General features: G+C 46.3%; 1 protein-coding gene across 1 annotated transcript; it reads left to right on the plus strand.

Annotated features, from left to right (window-relative positions):
* Positions 1 to 41: 41 nt before the first annotated feature.
* On the plus strand, positions 42 to 15,450 carry LOC112238852 (F-box only protein 7; the record flags this gene model as incomplete). The annotated part of the gene is made up of 8 exons (XM_042312962.1): positions 42 to 564; positions 1,246 to 1,368; positions 4,269 to 4,590; positions 7,000 to 7,272; positions 7,563 to 7,769; positions 10,286 to 10,319; positions 12,934 to 13,029; positions 15,228 to 15,450. Coding segments are annotated over exons 2-8 (1,277 nt in total), but the record flags the coding sequence as incomplete, so codon positions are not given.
* Between the last annotated feature and the right edge of the window lie 5,408 nt (positions 15,451 to 20,858).

A 20,858-nucleotide genomic window follows, 5' to 3' on the forward strand; every position in this document is an offset into this window, starting at 1 on the left:
TTGAAAACATTTGTGGTTATTATTTTCCTATATTAGTCTTTTTTGACTTTCCGTAGTTGAAGTCAGAACGCTAATCTCTTTCCGTAGTTGAAGTCAGAACGCTAATCTCTTTCCGTAGTTGAAGTCAGAACGCTAATCTCTTTCCGTAGTTGAAGTCAGAACGCTAATCTCTTTCCGTAGTTGCAGTCAGAACGCTAATCTCTTTCCGTAGTTGAAGTCAGAACGCTAATCTCTTTCCGTAGTTGAAGTCAGAACGCTAATCTCTTTCCGTAGTTGAAGTCAGAACGCTAATCTCTTTCCGTAGTTGAAGTCAGAACGCTAATCTCTTTCCGTAGTTGAAGTCAGAACGCTAATCTCTTTCCGTAGTTGCAGTCAACTATTTGATAACAGTTGTTGACCATCTAGCTTCTGTCAAAGCCTCTTCTATCTTCTCGATTGTAATACGTGGAAATCTTAAACTATCTCTACTTGCAATTAAGACCTCTTTAGTTAACATGAACTGTATGGTGTGACATGATTAAGGCTTGCAATAAGTTAATAACAAGAGACAACAACTAAACTAAAGTAAGTGAAATGCTGCTGGCTAGCTAGCTACCAGGTAGGTTAACCAGCTAGCTGCTCTTCTACATGTAGGTTTGTATTGTTCTAGCTAGATTAACACCATCATACCAGAAGTGTGCTGTGCATAATGAAACGTATCTGTATACTGTATGAATTTCTAGGCCAGTGTACCTGCTATAACGTTAGATTGTTACACTGATGAATGTTACCGTTTTACTTTCATAATTCAGTCTTTCTTAAAAACACAGTTGGCAAGAAATGAAAGTGAATGAATTCCAGCTAGCATTGTGTTTCTACTGTAAAGAGGTGACGTTGCCAAGGGTTTTCTACTTCATTGTGAAAACTGACATCCTGCTCAGAAAGTTGGGCGCTTTGTGAAAGGGTGTTTTGGAAGATGACCGTAATGATTCATGATGAACCAGGGAGAGAAGACCACAATTGGGTCTGAATGATTGAATTTGTGTCCTTAAAATGTCTGATCGTGTTCTGTGTGTTGGTTACCTAACCCTGTCCCATCGGTCTCTCTCTCTCTCCCTCACTGTCCGTCGGTCTCTCTCTCTCTCTCTCTCTCTCTCTCTCTCTCTCTCTCTCTCTCTCTCTCCTCCCTGTCCCATCGGTCTCTCTCTCTCCGTCTGTCTCTCTCTCTCTCTCTCCCTCCCTGTCCGTCGGTCTCTCTCTCCTAAGCATGAAACTACGTGTGAGGATAAACAAGCAGACCAGCCCGGTGAAGCTGGAGGGAGAGGAGCCCACTCTGACAGAGCTCAACGTTCAAATCAGAGAGATCCTTCTGCCTTCACATGGCCTCAGGTTAGTTAGTCTCTCAGGTTAGTTAGTCCCTTAGGTTAGTCCCTCAGGTTAGTTAGTCCCTTAGGTTAGTCCCTCAGGTTAGTTAGTCCCTCAGGTTAGTCTCTCAGGTTAGTTAGTCCCTCAGGTTAGTCTCTCAGGTTAGTTAGTCCCTCAGGTTAGTCCCTCAGGTTCAGTTAGTCCCTCAGGGTTAGTCCCTCAGGTTAGTTAGACCCTCAGGTTTCTTAGTCCCTCAGGTTAGTTCAGTTAGTCCCTCAGGTTAGTCCCTCAGGTTAGTTAGACCCTCAGGTTAGTTAGACCCTCAGGTTAGTTAGTCCCTCAGTAGTTAGTTAGACCCTCAGGTTAGTTTCAGGTTAGTTAGACCCTCAGGTTAGTTAGTCCCTCAGGTTAGTTAGTCCCTCAGGTTAGTTAGACCCTCAGGTTAGTTAGACCCTCAGGTTAGTTAGTCCCTCAGGTTAGTTAGTCCCTCAGGTTAGTTAGTCCCTCAGGTTCCCTCAGGTTAGACCCTCAGGTTAGTTAGTCCCTCAGGGTTAGTCCCTCAGGTTAGTTAGACCCTCAGGTTAGTCCCTCAGGTTAGTTAGTCCCTCAGGTTAGTTAGTCCCTCAGGTTAGTTAGTCCCTCAGGTTAGTTAGTCCCTCAGGTTAGTTAGTCCCTCAGGTTAGTTAGTCCCTCAGGTTAGTTAGTCCCTCAGGTTAGTTAGACCCTCAGGTTAGTTAGACCCTCAGGTTAGTTAGTCCCTCAGGTTAGTTAGTTAGTCCCTCAGGTTAGTTAGACCCTCAGGTTAGTTAGTCCCTCAGGTTAGTCCCTTAGTCCCTCAGGTTAGTTAGTCCCTCAGGTTAGTTAGACCCTCAGGTTAGTTAGTCCCTCAGGTTAGTTAGTCCCTCAGGTTAGTTAGTCCCTCAGGTTAGTTAGTCCCTCAGGTTAGTTAGTCCCTCAGGTTAGTTAGTCCCTCAGGGGTTAGTTAGACCCTCAGGTTAGTTAGACCCTCAGGTTAGTTAGTTAGTCCCTCAGGTTAGTTAGTCCCTCAGGTTAGTTAGTCCCTCAGGTTAGTTAGTCCCTCAGGTTAGTTAGTCCCCTCAGGTTAGTTAGTCCCTCAGGTTAGTTAGACCCTCAGGTTAGTTAGTCCCTCAGGTTCAGTTAGTCAGGTTAGTCCCTCAGGTTAGTTAGAGTCCCTCAGGTTAGTTAGACCCTCAGGTTAGTTAGTCCCTCAGGTTAGTCCCTCTGGTTAGTTAGTCCCTCTGGTTAGTTAGTCCCTCAGGTTAGTCCCTCAGGTTAGTTAGTCCCTCAGGTTAGACCCTCAGGTTAGTCCCTCAGGTTAGTTAGTCCCTCAGGTTAGTCCCTCAGGTTAGTTAGTCCCTCAGGTTAGTCACTTTCTCCTTCTGTTGCTAAAGGGCAATTCCATGGTAGACTAGATTTAGATTTTCACTCTAAAATGTCTGCCGAACAAAAAACATTGATTTCAAAGTTTAACAAACCATACAACTCCATGCACAAGGATGACTTTTAAAAATGCCCACTTACAATTTTAGAGGAAAAACTAGTTTTATTGCTAACAGAATAAAACTAAGGGAGATTTTACTGTAATTCTGGAACCAAACTTTGCATCTGGAGTTTTTCCAGTAAATGTGGTATTTTTAAATGTATTGTGTAAATTGTTCAAAGAGGTTATTGTTCATAGTTGTATGGTTTATTAAACGTAGAACTCAATGGTTTGTGTTAAGCAAACATTTGATGTAACTCTTAGTCCTCAGGTTGTTAGTCCCTCAGGTTACTTTCTCCTTCCCCCACAGCCCAGACACAGAGTTCACCTTGTCCCTGAACGGCTCAGATCCTAACTCTCCTCTGTCCCCCACAGATTCCCAAAGTTTAACAAACCAGACACAGAGTTCACCTTGTCCCTGAACGGTTCATCCTAACTCTCCTCTGTCCCCCACAGCCCTCTGTCCCCCACAGCCCAGACACAGAGTTCACCTTGTCCCTGAACGGTTCAGACACAGAGTTCATCCCTGAACGGTTCAGATCCTAACTCTCCCTGTCCCCACAGCCCAGAACTCACCTTGTCCCTGTGTTAAGCAAACAGATCCTAACTCTCCTCTGTCCCCCACAGCCCAGACACAGAGTTCACCTTGTCCCTGAACGGTTCAGATCCCTAACAGAGTTCTCCCTCTGTCCCCCACAGCCCAGACACAGAGTTCAGAGTTCACTCTCCTCTGTCCCCCACAGCCCAGACACAGAGTTCACCTTGTCCCTGAACGGTTCAGATCCTAACTCTCCTCTGTCCCCCACAGCCCAGACACAGAGTTCACCTTGTCCCTGAACGGTTCAGATCCCTCCCCCACAGCCCAGACACAGAGTTCACCTTGTCCCCTCTCAGTCCTAACTCCCCCACAGCCCAGACACAGAGTTCACCTTGTCCCTGAACGGTTCAGATCCTAACTCTCCTCTGTCCCCCACAGCCCAGACACAGAGTTCACCTTGTCCCTGAACGGTTCAGATCCTAACTCTCCTCTGTCCCCACAGCCCAGACACAGAGTTCACCTTGTCCCTGAACGGTTCAGATCCTAACTCTCCTCTGTCCCCCACAGCCCAGACACAGAGTTCACCTTGTCCCTGAACGGTTCAGATCCTAACTCTCCTCTGTCCCCCACAGCCCAGACACAGAGTTCACCTTGTCCCTGAACGGTTCAGTTCTCCTCTGTCCCCCACAGCCCAGACACAGAGTTCACCTTGTCCCTGAACGGTTCAGATCCTAACTCTCCTCTGTCCCCCACAGCCCAGACACAGAGTTCACCTTGTCCCTGAACGGTTCAGATCCTAACTCTCCTCTGTCCCCCACAGCCCAGACACAGAGTTCACCTTGTCCCTGAACGGTTCAGATCCTAACTCTCCTCTGTCCCCCACAGCCCAGACACAGAGTTCACCTTGTCCCTGAATGGCTCAGATCTTCTATCTGACTCTGGTCAGACTTTGTCCTCTTGTGGCATCGTCACTGGGGACCTGGTCTGTGTCATCTTGCCTCCATCTGTGGCTGTGCCCTCCGCCACCTCTGCCCCCTCCGCTGCCCCTGCTCCCTCAGCCCGCCAGGCTGTGCCCTCAGGCTCCCCTGCTTCCTCTGCTGCCTTTGCCTCTTCAGCCCGCCAGTCACCCAGCAACAACAGCAGCATCAGTAGTAGTAGTCCTGGGCTGTACCAAGCTGTACACCCACCAGCCCAACGCTCCAGTGAGGTGAGCCCTCATCTCCTAACACCAGCAGTATATTATATTACAGTATAGTAGTAGTAGAATATAGTAGTAGTATATTACAATAAAAGTATTCAGACCCCTTGACTTTTTCCACATTTTGTTAAGTTACAACCTTATTCTATAATTGATTCAATTATTTTTCCCTCTTCAATCTACACACAATACCCCATAATGACATCACAATACCCCATAATGACATCACAATACCCCATAATGACAACGTGAAAACAGATTTTTTTCGGATTTTTTGCAAATTTATTAAAAAAAATAAAAAAACATACCTTATTTACAAAAGTATTCAGACCCTTTGCTATGAGACTCAAAATTGAGCTCAGGTGCATCCTGTTTCCATTGATCATCCTTGAGATTTTTCTCCCCCTATCATAAATTCAATTGATTGGACATGATTTGGAAAGGCACACACCTGTCTATATAAGGTCCCTCAGTTAACAGTGCATGTCAGAGCAAAAACCAAGCCATGAGGTCGAATGAATTGTCCGTAGAGCTCCGAGACAGATTTGTGTCGAGGCACAGATCTGGGGAAGGTTTCCAAAACATTTCTGCAGCCTTGAAGGTCCCCAAGAACACAGTGGTCTCCATCACTCTTAAATGGAAGATGTTTGAAATCACCAAGACTCGAGCAGGGCCATGGTCAAGGAGCTGACCAAGAACCCGATGGTCACTCTGACAGAGCTCCAGAGTATCTCTGGGGAGATGGGACAACCTTCCAGAAGGACAACCATCTCTGCAGCACTCCACCAATCAGGCCTTTATGGTAGAGTGGCCAGATGGAAGCCACTCCTCAGTAAAAGGAACATGACAGCCCACTTGGAGTTTGCCAAAAAGCCACCTAAAGACTCTTAGACCATGAGAAACAAGATTCTCTGGTCTGATGAAACCAAGATTGAACTGTTTGGTCTGAAGGCCAAGCGTAACGTCTGGAGGAAACCTGGCAAATCCCTACAGTGAAGCATGGTGGTAGCAGCATCATGCTGTGGGGATGCTTTTCAGCAGCAGGGCCTGGGAGACTAGTCAGGATTGAGGGAAATATGAACAGAGCAAAGTACAGAGAGATCATTGAATGAAACCGGCTCCAAGGCACTCATGATCTCAGACTGGGGTGAAGGTTCACCTTCAAACAGGACAACGACCCAAAGCACACAGACAAGAAAATGCAGTTGTGGCTTCGGGACAAGTCTCAATGTCCTTGAGTGGCCCAGCCAGAGCCCGGACTTGAACCCGATCGAACATCTCTGGAGAGACCTGAAAATAGCTGTGCAGCAACACTCCTCATCCAACCTGACAGAGCTTGAGAGGATCTGCAGAGAAGAATGGGAGAAACTCCCCAAATACAGGTGTGCCAAGCTTGTAGCGTCATACCCAAGAAGACTCGAGGCTGTAATCGCTGCCAAAGGTGATTGGTGTCTGTTCACACTGCTATGCTTTATCTTGGCCAGGTCGCAGTTGCAAATGAGAACTTGTTCTACCTGGTTAAATGTGATTTTCAACTGGCCTACCTGGTTAAATAAAAGGTGTTCTCAACTGGCCTACCTGGTTAAATAAAGGTGTTCTCAACTGGTACCTGGTAAATAAATAAAGTACCTGGTGTTCTCAACTGGCCTACCTGGTTAAATAAAGGTGTTCTCAACTGGCCTACCTGGTTAAATAAAGGTGTTCTCAACTGGCCTACCTGGTTAAATAAAGGTGTTCTCAACTGGCCTACCTGGTTAAATAAAGGTGTTCTCAACTAGCCTACCTGGTTAAATATGGTGTATGTAAAGCCTACCTGGTTAAATAAAGGTGTTCTCAACTGGCCTACCTGGTTAAATAAAGGTGTTCTCAACTAGCCTACCTGGTTAAATAAAGGTGTTCTCAACTAGCCTACCTGGTTAAATAAAGGTGTTCTCAACTAGCCTACCTGGTTAAATAAAGGTGTTCTCAAAGCCTACCTGGTTAAATAAAAATAAAAATAAATGGTTAAATATTAAGCAAAGTACTGAGTAAAGGGTCTGAATACTATGTAAATATGTATAATATGTAAATGTGATATTTTTATGTATGTATGTATGTAAATATGTATGTAAATATGTATGTAAATATGTATGTATGTATGTAAAAGTAAATATGTATGTAATGTATGTATGTATGTAAATATGTAATAAATATGTATGTATGTGTAAATATGTATGTATGTATGTATGTGTGTAAATATGTATGTATGTATGTATGTATGTATGTATGTAAATATATGTATGTAAATATGTATGTATGTGTGTGTGTGTGTGTGTGTGTGTGTGTGTGTGTGTATATATAATGTGTCGGTAAATCGTATGCTTTTACTGTGAGTTTTGTATAACTCTAATAGGACACTGCTGTTGACTTTCTTCTCAGTACCAGATAGTCACCATGCTGATTTGTGTTGTTGATCCAGGCCAGCACCAGCAAGGGGCGGAGCCTCAACGGGAAGTGGTCAGAGAGGAGGAGGAGCAGGAAGAAGAAGCAGGTCAGTGGGTGTGGGAGCCCATGCTGTGTGGGGAGGCAGAAGGAGGGAAGGTACCCCATTCCCTGGAGGTTCTGTACCACCAGGCTCAGAGCAGCAGTACCTGTGATGCCCTGATGGTGGCAGTCCACCTCCTGATGGTGGAGACTGGCTTCCTGTGTCAGGTAAGCCTCTACAGGAGACTGGGGGGGACAATCTCAATGGAATACTCCTCGCATTCCTCTCTGCTTCCTTCCTCAAAACCCATTGGAGGAGAAGGTCAGGTGGGAGGGACCTCTGGCTTTCTCATCCAATGGGTTTGAGAAGGAGGCGAGGAGAGAGGACGCTAGGACTATGCAATTTAGATTCTCTCTGGGATTTGCATCCCAAATGGCACCCTAGTCCCTACATAGTGCACTACTGTTGACCAGAAACCTATTCCCTAAATAGTGTGTGTGTGTGTGTGTGTGTGTAGGGCTCTGAGGGGCGTCCTGGTGAGATGCCAGCTGGGTGGAGGGCACCAGGAGGGCTGTACAGACTGCAGTATGCCCATCCTCTCTGTGACGACAGCCTGGCCTTGGTCCTAGCTGTCCCCATGGGACCCGTTCTGGTTATCAACGGTCAGTCTCACTGTTTCTCAAAGCTGTGTCCCAAATGGGGTTTATTACTTCTGACCAGGGACCATAGGGCTCTATAGGGGGCCATCTGGAAGGGCTCTATAGGGGGCCATCTGGAAGGGCTCTAAAGGGGCCATCTAGAAGGACCATAGGGCTCTATAGGGGGCCATCTGGAAGGGCTCTATAGGGGGCCATCTGGAAGGGCTCTAAAGGGGCCATCTAGAAGGAAGGGCTCATAGGGGGCCATCTAGAAGGGCTCTATAGGGGGCCATCTGGAAGGGCTCTATAGGGGCCATCTGGAAGGGCTCTATAGGGGGCCATCTGGAAGGGCTCTATAGGGGGCCATCTGGAAGGGCTCTAAAGGGGCCATCTAGAAGGAACATAGGGCTCTATAGGGGGCCATCTGGAAGGGCTCTATAGGGGGCCATCTGGAAGGGCTCTAAAGGGGCCATCTAGAAGGAGGGGGCCATAGGGCTCTATAGGGGCCATCTGGAAGGGCTCTATAGGGGGCCATCTGGAAGGGCTCTAGGGGGCCATCTGGAAGGGCTCTATAGGGGGCCATCTGGAAGGGCTCTATAGGGGGCCATCTGGAAGGGCTCTATAGGGGGCCATCTGGAAGGGCTCTAGGGGCCATCTGGAAGGGGGGGCCATCTGGAAGGGCTCTATAGGGGGCCATCTGGAAGGGCTCTATAGGGGGCCATCTAGAAGGACCATAGGGCTCTATAGGGGGCCATCTGGAAGGGCTCTATAGGGGGCCATCTGGAAGGGCTCTATAGGGGGCCATCTGGAAGGGCTCTATAGGGGGCCATCTGGAAGGGCTCTATAGGGGCCATCTGGAAGGGCTCTATAGGGGGCCATCTGGAAGGGCTCTATAGGGGGCCATCTGGAAGGGCTCTATAGGGGCCATCTGGAAGGGCTCTATAGGGGGCCATCTGGAAGGGCTCTATAGGGGGCCATCTGGAAGGGGCTCTATAGGGGGCCATGTGGAAGGGCTCTATAGGGGGCCATCTGGAAGGGCTCTATAGGGGGCCATCTGGAAGGGCTCTATAGGGGCCATGTGGAAGGGCTCTATAGGGGGCCATCTGGAAGGGCTCTATAGGGGGCCATCTGGAAGGGCTCTATAGGGGGCCATCTAGAAGGAAGGGCTCTATAGGGGGCCATCTGGAAGGGCTCTATAGGGGCCATCTGGAAGGACCATAGGGCTCTATAGGGGCCATCTGGAAGGGCTCTATAGGGGCCATCTGGACCAAGGGCTCTATAGGGGCCATGTGGAAGGGCTCTATAGGGGCCATCTGGGAAGGGCTCTATAGGGGCCATCTGGAAGGGCTCTATAGGGGGCCATCTGGAAGGACCATAGGGCTCTATAGGGGCCATCTGGAAGGGCTCTATAGGGGGCCATCTGGAAGGACCATAGGGCTCTATAGGGGCCATCTGGAAGGGCTCTATAGGGGGCCATCTGGAAGGGCTCTATAGGGGCCATCTGGAAGGGCCCCATAGGGCTCTATAGGGGCCATCTGGAAGGACCATAGGGCTCTATAGGGGGCCATCTGGAAGGACCGTAGGGCTCTATAGGGGCCATCTGGAAGGACCGTAGGGCTCTATAGGGGCCATCTGGAAGGACCATAGGGCTCTATAGGGGCCATCTGGATGGAAGGGCTCTATAGGGGCCATCTGGAAGGACCATAGGGCTCTATAGGGGCCATCTGGAAGGACCGTAGGGCTCTATAGGGGGCCATCTGGAAGGACCGTAGGGCTCTATAGGGGGCCATCTGGAAGGACCGTAGGGCTCTATAGGGGGCCATCTGGAAGGACCGTAGGGCTCTATAGGGGCCATCTGGAAGGACCGTAGGGCTCTATAGGGGGCCATCTGGAAGGAGGGCTCTATAGGGGACCATCTGGAAGGGGCTCTATAGGGGCCATCTGGAAGGGACCGTAGGGCTCTATAGGGGACCATCTGGAAGGGCTCTATAGGGGCCATCTGGAAGGACCGTAGGGCTATAGGGGCCATCTGGAAGGACCGTAGGGCTCTATAGGGGGCCATCTGAAGATAGGGCTCTATAGGGGCCATCTGGAAGGACCGTAGGGCTCTCCATAGGGGCCATCTGGAAGGTTAGTGTGACTGACCAGGGGCCATCTGGAAGGACCGTAGGGCTCTATAGGGGCCATCTGGAAGGACCGTGGGCTCTATAGTGGGACCATCTGGAAGGTTCCGTGAGGGCTCCATAGGGGCCATCTGGAAGGGACCAGTGGGCTCTATAGGGGACCATCTGGAAGGTTAGTGTGTCTGGCTCTATAGGGGGCCATCTGGAAGGACCATCTGGAAGGGCTCTATAGGGGACCATCTGGAAGGGCTCTATAGTGGCCATCTGGAAGGCAGTCTCAGTCTTTGACATAGCTATATGTTTGATCCATCTCTGCTGGCTCATTATTATTGGTCTGACCAGTGGATTCAGGGTTCTATTGACTGACCAGTCAGGTTAGTGTGACTGACCAGTGGACAGGTTAGTGTGACTGACCGTGGACAGGTTAGTGTGACTGACCAGTGGCAGGTGTGACTGACCAGTGGAGGAAAGTGTGACTGAAACCCTCCACCTATGTGACTGACCAGTGGACAGGTTAGTGTGACTGACCAGTGGACAGGTTAGTGTGACTGACCAGTGGACAGGTTAGTGTGACTGACCAGTGGACAGGTTCTGTGTGACTGGTGACTGACCAGTGGGCAGGTTAGTGTGACTGACCAGTGGACAGGTTTGTGTGACTGACCAGTGGACAGGTTAGTGTGACTGGTGACTGACCAGTGGGCAGGTTAGTGTGACTGACCAGTGGACAGGTTGACTGTGACTGACCAGTGGACAGGTTAGTGTGACTGACCAGTGGCAGGTTAGTGTGACTGACCAGTGGACAGGTTAGTGTGACTGACCAGTGGACAGGTTTGTGTGACTGACCAGTGGACAGGTTAGTGTGTCTGGTGACTGACCAGTGGACAGGTTAGTGTGACTGACCAGTGGACAGGTTTGTGTGACTGACCAGTGGACAGGTTAGTGTGTCTGGTGACTGACCAGTGGACAGGTTAGTGTGACTGACCAGTGGACAGGTTAGTGTGACTGACCAGTGGACAGGTTTGTGTGACTGACCAGTGGACAGGTTAGTGTGTCTGGTGACTGACCAGTGGGCAGGTTAGTGTGACTGACCAGTGGACAGGTTAGTGTGACTGACCAGTGGGCAGGTTAGTGTGACTGACCAGTGGGCAGGTTAGTGTGACTGACCAGTGGACAGGTTAGTGTGACTGACCAGTGGGCAGGTTTGTGTGACTGACCAGTGGACAGGTTAGTGTGTCTGGTGACTGACCAGTGGACAGGTTAGTGTGACTGACCAGTGGGCAGGTTTGTGTGACTGACCAGTGGACAGGTTAGTGTGTCTGGTGACTGACCAGTGGACAGGTTAGTGTGACTGACCAGTGGACAGGTTAGTGTGACTGACCAGTGGACAGGTTAGTGTGTCTGGTGACTGACCAGTGGGCAGGTTAGTGTGACTGACCAGTGGACAGGTTGGTGTGACTGACCAGTGGGCAGGTTTGTGTGACTGACCAGTGGACAGGTTAGTGTGTCTGGTGACTGACCAGTGGACAGGTTAGTGTGACTGACCAGTGGACAGGTTAGTGTGACTGACCAGTGGACAGGTTAGTGTGTTCTGTGACTGACCAGTGGACAGGTTAGTGTCTGTTCTGTTCCAGGTGATAGTGTCTGTTCTGTTCCAGGTGACAGTCTGTTCTGTGATCCCAGGTGACAGTGTCTGTTCTGTTCCAGGTGTCTGTTCTGTGTGTCTGATCCACAGGTGACAGTGTCTGTTCTGTGATTGTGTCTGTTCTGTTCCAGGTGATAGTGTCTGTTCTGTCTGTTCTGTCCCAGGTGAGTGTCTGTTCTGTTCCAGGTGATGGTGTCTGTTCTGTCCCAGGTGACAGTGTCTGTTCTGTCCCAGGTGACAGTGTCTGTTCTGTCCCAGGTGACAGTGTCTGTTCTGTCCCAGGTGACAGTGTCTGTTCTGTCCCAGGTGACAGTGTCTGTTCTGTCCCAGGTGACAGTGTCTGTTCTGTCCCAGGTGACAGTGTCTGTTCTGTCCCAGGTGACAGTGTCTGTTCTGTCCCAGGTGACAGTGTCTGTTCTGTCCCAGGTGACAGTGTCTGTTCTGTCCCAGGTGACAGTGTCTGTTCTGTTCCAGGTGATAGTGTCTGTTCTGTCCCAGGTGACAGTGTCTGTTCTGTCCCAGGTGATAGTGTCTGTTCTGTCCCAGGTGATAGTGTCTGTTCTGTCTGTTCTGTCCCAGGTGATAGTGTCTGTTCTGTTCCAGGTGATAGTGTCTGTTCTGTCCCAGGTGACAGTGTCTGTTCTGTCCCAGGTGACAGTGTCTGTTCTGTCCCAGGTGACAGTGTCTGTTCTGTCCCAGGTGACAGTGTCTGTTCTGTCCCAGGTGACAGTGTCTGTTCTGTCCCAGGTGACAGTGTCTGTTCTGTCCCAGGTGACAGTGTCTGTTCTGTTCCAGGTGACAGTGTCTGTTCTGTTCCAGGTGACAGTGTCTGTTCTGTTCCAGGTGATAGTGTCTGTTCTGTCTGTCTGTTCCAGGTGACACTGTCTGTCTGTTCAGGTGACAGTGTCTGTTCTGTCCCAGGTGACAGTGTCTGGTCTGTCCCAGGTCAGTGTCTGTTCTGTTCCAGGTGACAGTGTCTGTTCTGTTCCAGGTGACAGTGTCTGTTCTGTTCCAGGTGACAGTGTCTGTTCTGTTCCAGGTGATAGTGTCTGTCCTGTCCCAGGTTATAGTGTCTGTTCTGTCTGTTCTGTTCCAGGTGACAGTGTCTGTTCTGTCTGTTCTGTTCCAGGTGACAGTGTCTGTTTTGTCTGTTCTGTTCCAGGTGACAGTGTCTGTTCTGTCTGTTCTGTTCCAGGTGACAGTGTCTGTTCTGTCTGTTCTGTCCCAGGTGATAGTGTCTGTTCTGTCTGATCCCTGACAGTGTCTGTTCATTCCAGGTGATAGTGTCTGTTCTGTGTGTTGATCCACGGGTGACAGTGTCTGTTCTTTGTGTTGATCCACAGGTGATAGTGTCTGTTCTGTGTGTTGATCCACAGGTGACAGTGTCTGTTCTGTCTGTTCCTGTTCTGTGGGATCCACGGGTTAGTGTCTGTTCTGTGTGTTGATCCACAGGTGACAGTGTCTGTTCTGTGTGTTGATCCACAGGTGACAGTGCAGCGGCCGTCTACACAGAGCTGAGGAAGTTGTCCCGGGTCTTCAAAGACCAGCTGGTGTATCCTCTGATAGCTTCAGCCAGAGAAGGTACTGGGATGTAGATATATAGTCCTGTTCTTCAAAGACCAGTAGATATATAGTACTGGGATGTAGATATTTAGTACTGTTATTAAATATATAGTACTGTTATTAACTATATAGTACTGGGATGTAGATATATAGTACTGTTATTAAATATATAGTACTGGGATGTAGATATATAATACTGTTATTAAATATATAGTACTGGGATGTAGATATATAGTACTGTTATTAAATATATAGTACTGGGATGTAGATATATAGTACTGTTATTAAATATATAGTACTGGGATGTAGATATATATAATACTGTTATTAAATAAATAGTACTGGGATGTAGATATATAGTACTGTTATTAAATAAATAGTACTGGGATGTAGATATATAGTACTGGGATGTAGATATATAGTACTGGGATGTAGATATATAGTACTGGGATGTAGGTATATAGTTCTGGGATGTAGATATATAGTATTGTTATTAAATATATAGTACTGGGATGTAGATATATAGTACTGTTATTAAATATATAGTACTGGGATGTAGATATATAGTACTGTTATTAAATAAATAGTACTGGGATGTAGATGTATAGTACTGTTATTAAATATATAGTACTGGGATGTAGATATATAGTACTGTTATTAAATATATAGTACTGGGATGTAGATATATAGTACTGGGATGTAGCTATATAGTACTGTTATTAAATAAATAGTACTGTAATGTAGATATATAGTACTGGGATGTAGATATATAGTTCTGGGATGTAGATATATAGTACTGTTATTAAATATATAGTACTGGGATGTAGATATATAATACTGTTATTAAATATATAGTACTGGGATGTAGATATATAGTACTGTTATTAAATATATAGTACTGTTATTAAATATATAGTCCTGGGATGTAGACATATAGTACTGTTATTAAATGTATAGTACTGGGATGTAGATATATAGTACTGTTATTAAATAAATAGTACTGGGATGTAGATATATAGTACTGGGATGTAGATATATAGTACTGGGATGTAGATATATAGTACTGTTATTAAATAAATAGTACTGGGATGTAGATATATAGTTCTGGGATGTAGATATATAGTACTGTTATTAAATATATAGTACTGGGATGTAGATATATAGTACTGTTATTAAATATATAGTACTGGGATGTAGATATATAGTACTGTTATTAAATATATAGTACTGGGATGTAGATATATAGTACTGTTATTAAATATATAGTACTGGGATGTAGATATATAGTACTGTTATTAAATAAATAGTACTGGGATGTAGATATATAGTACTGTTATTAAATAAATAGTACTGGGATGTAGATATATAGTACTGGGATGTAGATATATAGTACTGGGATGTAGATATATAGTACTGGGATGTAGATATATAGTACTGTTATTAAATATATAGTACTGGGATGTAGATATATAGTACTGTTATTAAATATATAGTACTGGGATGTAGATATATAGTACTGGGATGTAGATATATAGTACTAGGATGTAGATATATAGTACTGGGATGTAGATATATAGTACTGTTATTAAATATATAGTCCTGGGATGTAGATATATAGTACTGTTATTAAATATATAGTACTGGGATGTAGATATAAATAGTACTGGGATGTAGATATATAGTACTGTTATTAAATAAATAGTACTGGGATGTAGATATATAGTTCTGGGATGTAGATATATAGTACTGGGATGTAGATATATAGTACTGTTATTAAATATATAGTACTGGGATGTAGATATATAGTACTGTTATTAAATATATAGTACTGGGATGTAGATATATAGTACTGTTATTAAATATATAGTACTATTACTAAGTAATAAATAGTACTGTGAGGTAGATATGTAGTACTGTTACTAAGTAATAAATAGTACTGTGAGGTAGATATGTAGTACTGTTACTAAGTAATAAATAGTACTGTGAGGTAGATATGGATTACTGTTATTAAGAAGGAAATATCTGGAAATATGACATTGGTCTCAGATCTCACTGCAATCATTTAAAATCATTGAATAGCAAACGTTAATGACCAATGTGTCAAATCCATTACTCCCTGTCTCCCCCTGTTGTCTGGTGATGGTATAACAGCCATGATCCTGCCAGCAGTGTTGTAACTCTCTGTCTCCCCCTGTTGTCTGGTGGTGGTATAACAGCCATGGCCCTGCCAGCAGTGTTTGGCCTGCCAGTCCTTCCTCCAGAGCTGTTACTGAGGGTGCTGAGACTGCTGGATGTCTCCTCTCTCCTGGCCCTCTCCTCGGTCAACAGACACCTCCACCAGACCACCACAGACCCGGCCCTCTGGAGACACCTCTACCGCAGAGACTTCCGAGGTAGGACAAACGCACACACAAACAAATCAAATCAAATTTATTTATATAGCCCTTCGTACATCAGCTGATATCTCAAAGTGCTGTACAGAAACCCAGCCTAAAACCCCAAACAGCAAGCAATGCAGGTGTAGAAGCACGGTGGCTAGGAAAAACTCCCTAGAAAGGCCAAAACCTAGGAAGAAACCTAGAGAGGAACCAGGCTATGTGGGGTGGCCAGTCCTCTTCTGGCTGTGCCGGGTGGAGATTATAACAGAACATGGCCAAGATGTTCAAATGTTCATAAATGATCAGCATGTTCGAATAATAAGAAGGCAGAACAGTTGAAACTGAAGCAGCAGCACGGCCAGGTGGACTGGGGACAGCAAGGAGTCATCATGTCAGGTAATCCTGGGGCATGGTCCTAGGGCTCAGGTCCTCTGAGAGAGAGAAGGAGAGAATTAGAGAACGCACACTTAGATTCACACAGGACACCGAATAGGACAGGAGAAGTACTCCAGATATAACAAACTGACCCTAGCCCCCCGACACATAAACTACTGCAGCATAAATACTGGAGGCTGAGACAGGAGGGGTCAGGAGACACTGTGGACCCATCCGAGGACACCCCGGACAGGGCCAAACAGGAAGGATATAACCCCACCCACTTTGCCAAAGCACAGCCCCCACACCACTAGAGGGATATCTTCAACCACCAACTTACCATCCTGAGACAGGGCCGAGTATAGCCCACAAAGATCTCCGCCATGGCACAACCCAGGGGGGCGCCAACCCAGACAGGATGACCACATCAGTGAATCAACCCACTCAGGTGACGCACCCCTTCCAGGGACGGCATGAGAGAGCCCCAGTAAGCCAATGACTCAGCCCCTGTAATAGGGTTAGAGGCAGAGAATCCCAGTGGAAAGAGGGGAACCGGCCAGGCAGAGACAGCAAGGGCGGTTCGTTGCTCCAGAGCCTTTCCGTTCACCTTCCCACTCCTGGGCCAGACTACACTCAATCATATGACCCACTGAAGAGATGAGTCTTCAGTAAAGACTTAAAGGTTGAGACCGAGTTTGCGTCTCTGACATGGGTAGGCAGACCGTTCCATAAAAATGGAGCTCTATAGGAGAAAGCCCTGCCTCCAGCTGTTTGCTTAGAAATTCTAGGGACTATTAGGAGGCCTGCGTCTTGTGACCGTAGCGTACGTGTAGGTATGTACGGCAGGACCAAATCAGAGAGATAGGTAGGAGCAAGCCCATGTAATGCTTTGTAGGTTAGCAGTAAAACCTTGAAATCAGCCCTTGCTTTGACAGGAAGCCAGTGTAGGGGGGCTCGCACTGGAGTAATATGATCAAATTTTTTGGTTCTAGTCAGGATTCTAGCAGCCGTATTTAGTACTAACTGAAGTTTATTTAGTGCTTTATCCGGGTAGCCGGAAAGTAGAGCATTGCAGTAGTCTAACCTAGAAGTGACAAAAGCATGGATTAATTTTTCTGCATCATTTTTGGACAGAAAGTTTCTGATTTTTGCAATGTTACGTAGATGGAAAAAAGATGTCCTTGAAATGGTCTTGATATGTTCTTCAAAAGAGAGATCAGGGTCCAGAGTAATGCCGAGGTCCTTCACAGTTTTATTTGAGACGACTGTACAACCATTAAGATTAATTGTCAGATTCAACAGAAGATCTCTTTGTTTCTTGGGACCTAGAACAAGCATCTCTGTTTTGTCCGAGTTTAAAAGTAGAAAGTTTGCAGCCATCCACTTCCTTATGTCTGAAACACATGCTTCTAGCAAGGGCAATTTTGGGGCTTCACCATGTTTCATTGAAATGTACAGCTGTGTGTCATCCGCATAGCAGTGAAAGTTAACATTATGTTTTCGAATAACATCCCCAAGAGGTAAAATATATAGTGAAAACAATAGTGGTCCCAAAACGGAACCTTGAGGAACACCGAAATGTACAGTTGATTTGTCAGAGGACAAACCATTCACAGAGACAAACTGATATCTTTCCGACAGATAAGATCTAAACCAGGCCAGAACTTGTCCGTGTAGACCAATTTGGGTTTCCAATCTCTCCAAAAGAATGTGGTGATCGATGGTATCAAAAGCAGCACTAAGGTCTAGGAGCACGAGGACAGATGCAGAGCCTCGGTCCGATGCCATTAAAATGTCATTTACCACCTTCACAAGTGCCGTCTCAGTGCTATGATGGGGTCTAAAACCAGACTGAAGCATTTCGTATACATTGTTTGTCTTCAGGAAGGCAGTAAACACACACACAGATATATTTATAAACACACATAAAAGACTGGAGGTTTCTGGTCTGTCTGGAGGGTTTCTGGTCTGTCTGGAGGTCTCTGGTCTGTCTGGAGGTCTCTGGTCTGTCTGGAGGTCTCTGGTCTGTCTGGAGGTCTCTGGTCTGTCTGGAGGTCTCTGGTCTGTCTGGAGGGTCTCTGGTCTATCTGGAGGGTCTCTGGTCTGTCTGGAGGGTCTCTGGTCTGTCTGGAGGGTCTCTGGTCTGTCTGGAGGGTCTCTGGTCTGTCTGGAGGGTCTCTGGTCTGTCTGGAGGGTCTCTGGTCTGTCTGGAGGGTCTCTGGTCTGTCTGGAGGGTCTCTGGTCTATCTGGAGGGTCTCTGGTCTGTCTGGAGGGTCTCTGGTCTATCTGGAGGGTCTCTGGTCTGTCTGGAGGGTCTCTGGTCTGTCTGGAGGGTCTCTGGTCTATCTGGAGGGTGTCTGTATTATAGATATATTAGATTCTACATGTCAGGTCAGATCTGGACTGTTCTCCTGGTCTGTCTTATAGATATGTTAGATTCTACATGTCAGGGTCAGAACTGGTCTGTTCTGGAGGGTCTGTATTAAATATATGTTAGTTATTGGTGCATATTCTGTGATGGGATTGTTATTTGTCTGTTGCAGAGCCAAGGTCTGAGTCGGTCCCTGTCTGGACGGGACGGTTTAAAGGGTTTGGTCTCAGCTCTGGATTTATTCAAAAACTACAATCAGAGTGTCTGTTAAATGACGTGTCAGCTACAATCTGTATTATAGATATATTGATTCTACAAACCCCAGCAGAATCTAGGACTGTTCTCCTGAGACGTCTGTATTATAGATATGTTAAAACCCCAGCTACAATCTCAGTGCAGAACTAGGTCTGTTCTCCTGAGACAACCCAGCTCTGTATTAAATATATGTTAGTACAATTGACTGTGCAGCTACAATCTGTGTGATGGAAACCCCAGCTACAATCTGACTGTTGCAAACCCCGGCTACAATCAAGACCCCAGCAGAGCCAGAGACACTCAGTGGACAATCTGAGTCAGAAACCCCAGTATTCTATATAAAACCCCAGCTACAACACGTGAATAAGACCCCAGCTACAATCTGGGTTTGGTAAACCTCAGCTACAATCTTATTGAAAAGCTACAATCTGACGTGAATAAAACCCCAGCTACAATCTGACGTGAATAAAACCCCAGCTACAATCTGACGTGAATAAAAACCCCAGCTACAATCTGACGTGAATAAAACCCCAGCTACAATCTGACGTGAATAAAACCCCAGCTACAATCTGACGTGAATAAAACCCCAGCTACAATCTGACGTGAATAAAACCCCAGCTACAATCTGACATGAATAAAACCCCAGCTACAATCTGACGTGACTGAAACCCCAGCTACAATCTGACGTGAATAAAACCCCAGCTACAATCTGACGTGAATAAAACCCCAGCTACAATCTGACGTGAATAAAACCCCAGCTACAATCTGACGTGAATAAAACCCCAGCTACAATCTGACGTGAATAAAACCCCAGCTACAATCTGACGTGACTGAAACCCCAGCTACAATCTGACGTGAATAAAACCCCAGCTACAATCTGACGTGACTGAAACCCCAGCTACAATCTGCTACAATCTGACGTGAATAAAACCCCAGCTACAATCTGACGTGAATAAAACCCCGGCTACAATCTGACGTGAATAAAACCCCAGCTACAATCTGACGTGAATAAAACCCCAGCTACAATCTGACGTGAATAAAACCCCAGCTACAATCTGACATGAATAACCCCCAGCTACCCAGCTGAAACAATCTGACGTGAATAAACCCCAGCTACAATCCCCCAGCTACAATCTGACATGAATAAACCCCCCAGCTACAATCTGACGTGACTGAAACCCCAGCTACAATCTGACGTCGGTGAAACCCCAGCTACAATCTGACGTGAATAAAACCCCAGCTACAATCTGACGTCACTGAAACCCCGGCTACAATCTGACGTGACTGAAACACCGGCGAAAATCTGACGTGACTGAAACCCCGGCTGAAACCCCACATCAGAGTAACATGCTGTCTCATCAGTATCTGTTCCTGTTTACAACAGATGGAATAGTAGTGCACTATATAGGGAATAGGGCTCTGGTCTATAGTAGTGCACTATATAGGGAATAGGGCTCTGGTCTAAAGTAGTGCACTATATAGGGAATAGGGCTCTGGTCTAAAGTAGTGCACTATATAGGGAATAGGGCTCTGGTCTAAAGTAGTGCACTATAGGGAATAGGGTTCTGGTCTAAAGTAGTGCACTATACGAATAGGGTTCTGGTCTAAAGTAGTGCACTAGGGAATAGGGTTCTGGTCTAAAGTAGTGCACTATGTAGATCTGGTCTAAATAGTGGCATAGGGTTCTGGTCTAAAGTAGTGCACTATGCACTAGATAGGGTTCTGGTCTAAAGTAGTGCACTATATAGGGAATAGGGCTCTGGTCTAAAGTAGTGTGCTATATAGGGATCTGGTCTAAAGTAGTGCACTATATAGGGAATAGGGCTCTGGTCTATAGTAGTGTACTATATAGGGAATAGGGCCCTGGTCTATAGTAGTGTACTATATAGGGAATAGGGCTCTGGTCTATAGTAGTGTACTATATAGGGAATAGGGTTCTGGTCTACAGTAGTGTACTATATAGGGAATAGGGCTCTGGTCTAAAGTAGTGCACTATATAGGGAATAGGGTTCTAGACTAAAGTAGTGTACTATATAGGGAATAGGGCTCTGGTCTAAAGTAGTGCACTGTATAGGGAATAGGGCTCTGGTCTAAAGTAGTGCACTATATAGGGAATAGGGCTCTGGTCTAAAGTAGTGCACTATATAGGGAATAGGGCTCTGGTCTAAAGTAGTGCACTATATAGGGAATAGGGCTCTGGTCTAAAGTAGTGCACTATATAGGGAATAGAGCTCTGGTCTAAAGTAGTGCACTATATAGGGAATAGGGCTCTGGTCTAAAGTAGTGCACTATATAGGGAATAGGGTTCCCTTTGGGACTCAGACACTGTCTAACTCTCTGGTATCGTTTAGGACTCAGCCACTGTCTAACTCTCTGGTATCATTTAGGACTCAGACACTGTCTAACTCTGGTATCGTTTAGGACTCAGCCACTGTCTAACTCTGGTATCGTTTAGGACTCAGCCACT

Source organism: Oncorhynchus tshawytscha, unplaced genomic scaffold (assembly GCF_018296145.1).
Source record: "Oncorhynchus tshawytscha isolate Ot180627B unplaced genomic scaffold, Otsh_v2.0 Un_contig_13382_pilon_pilon, whole genome shotgun sequence".
NCBI classification, from domain to species: Eukaryota; Metazoa; Chordata; class Actinopteri; order Salmoniformes; family Salmonidae; genus Oncorhynchus; species Oncorhynchus tshawytscha.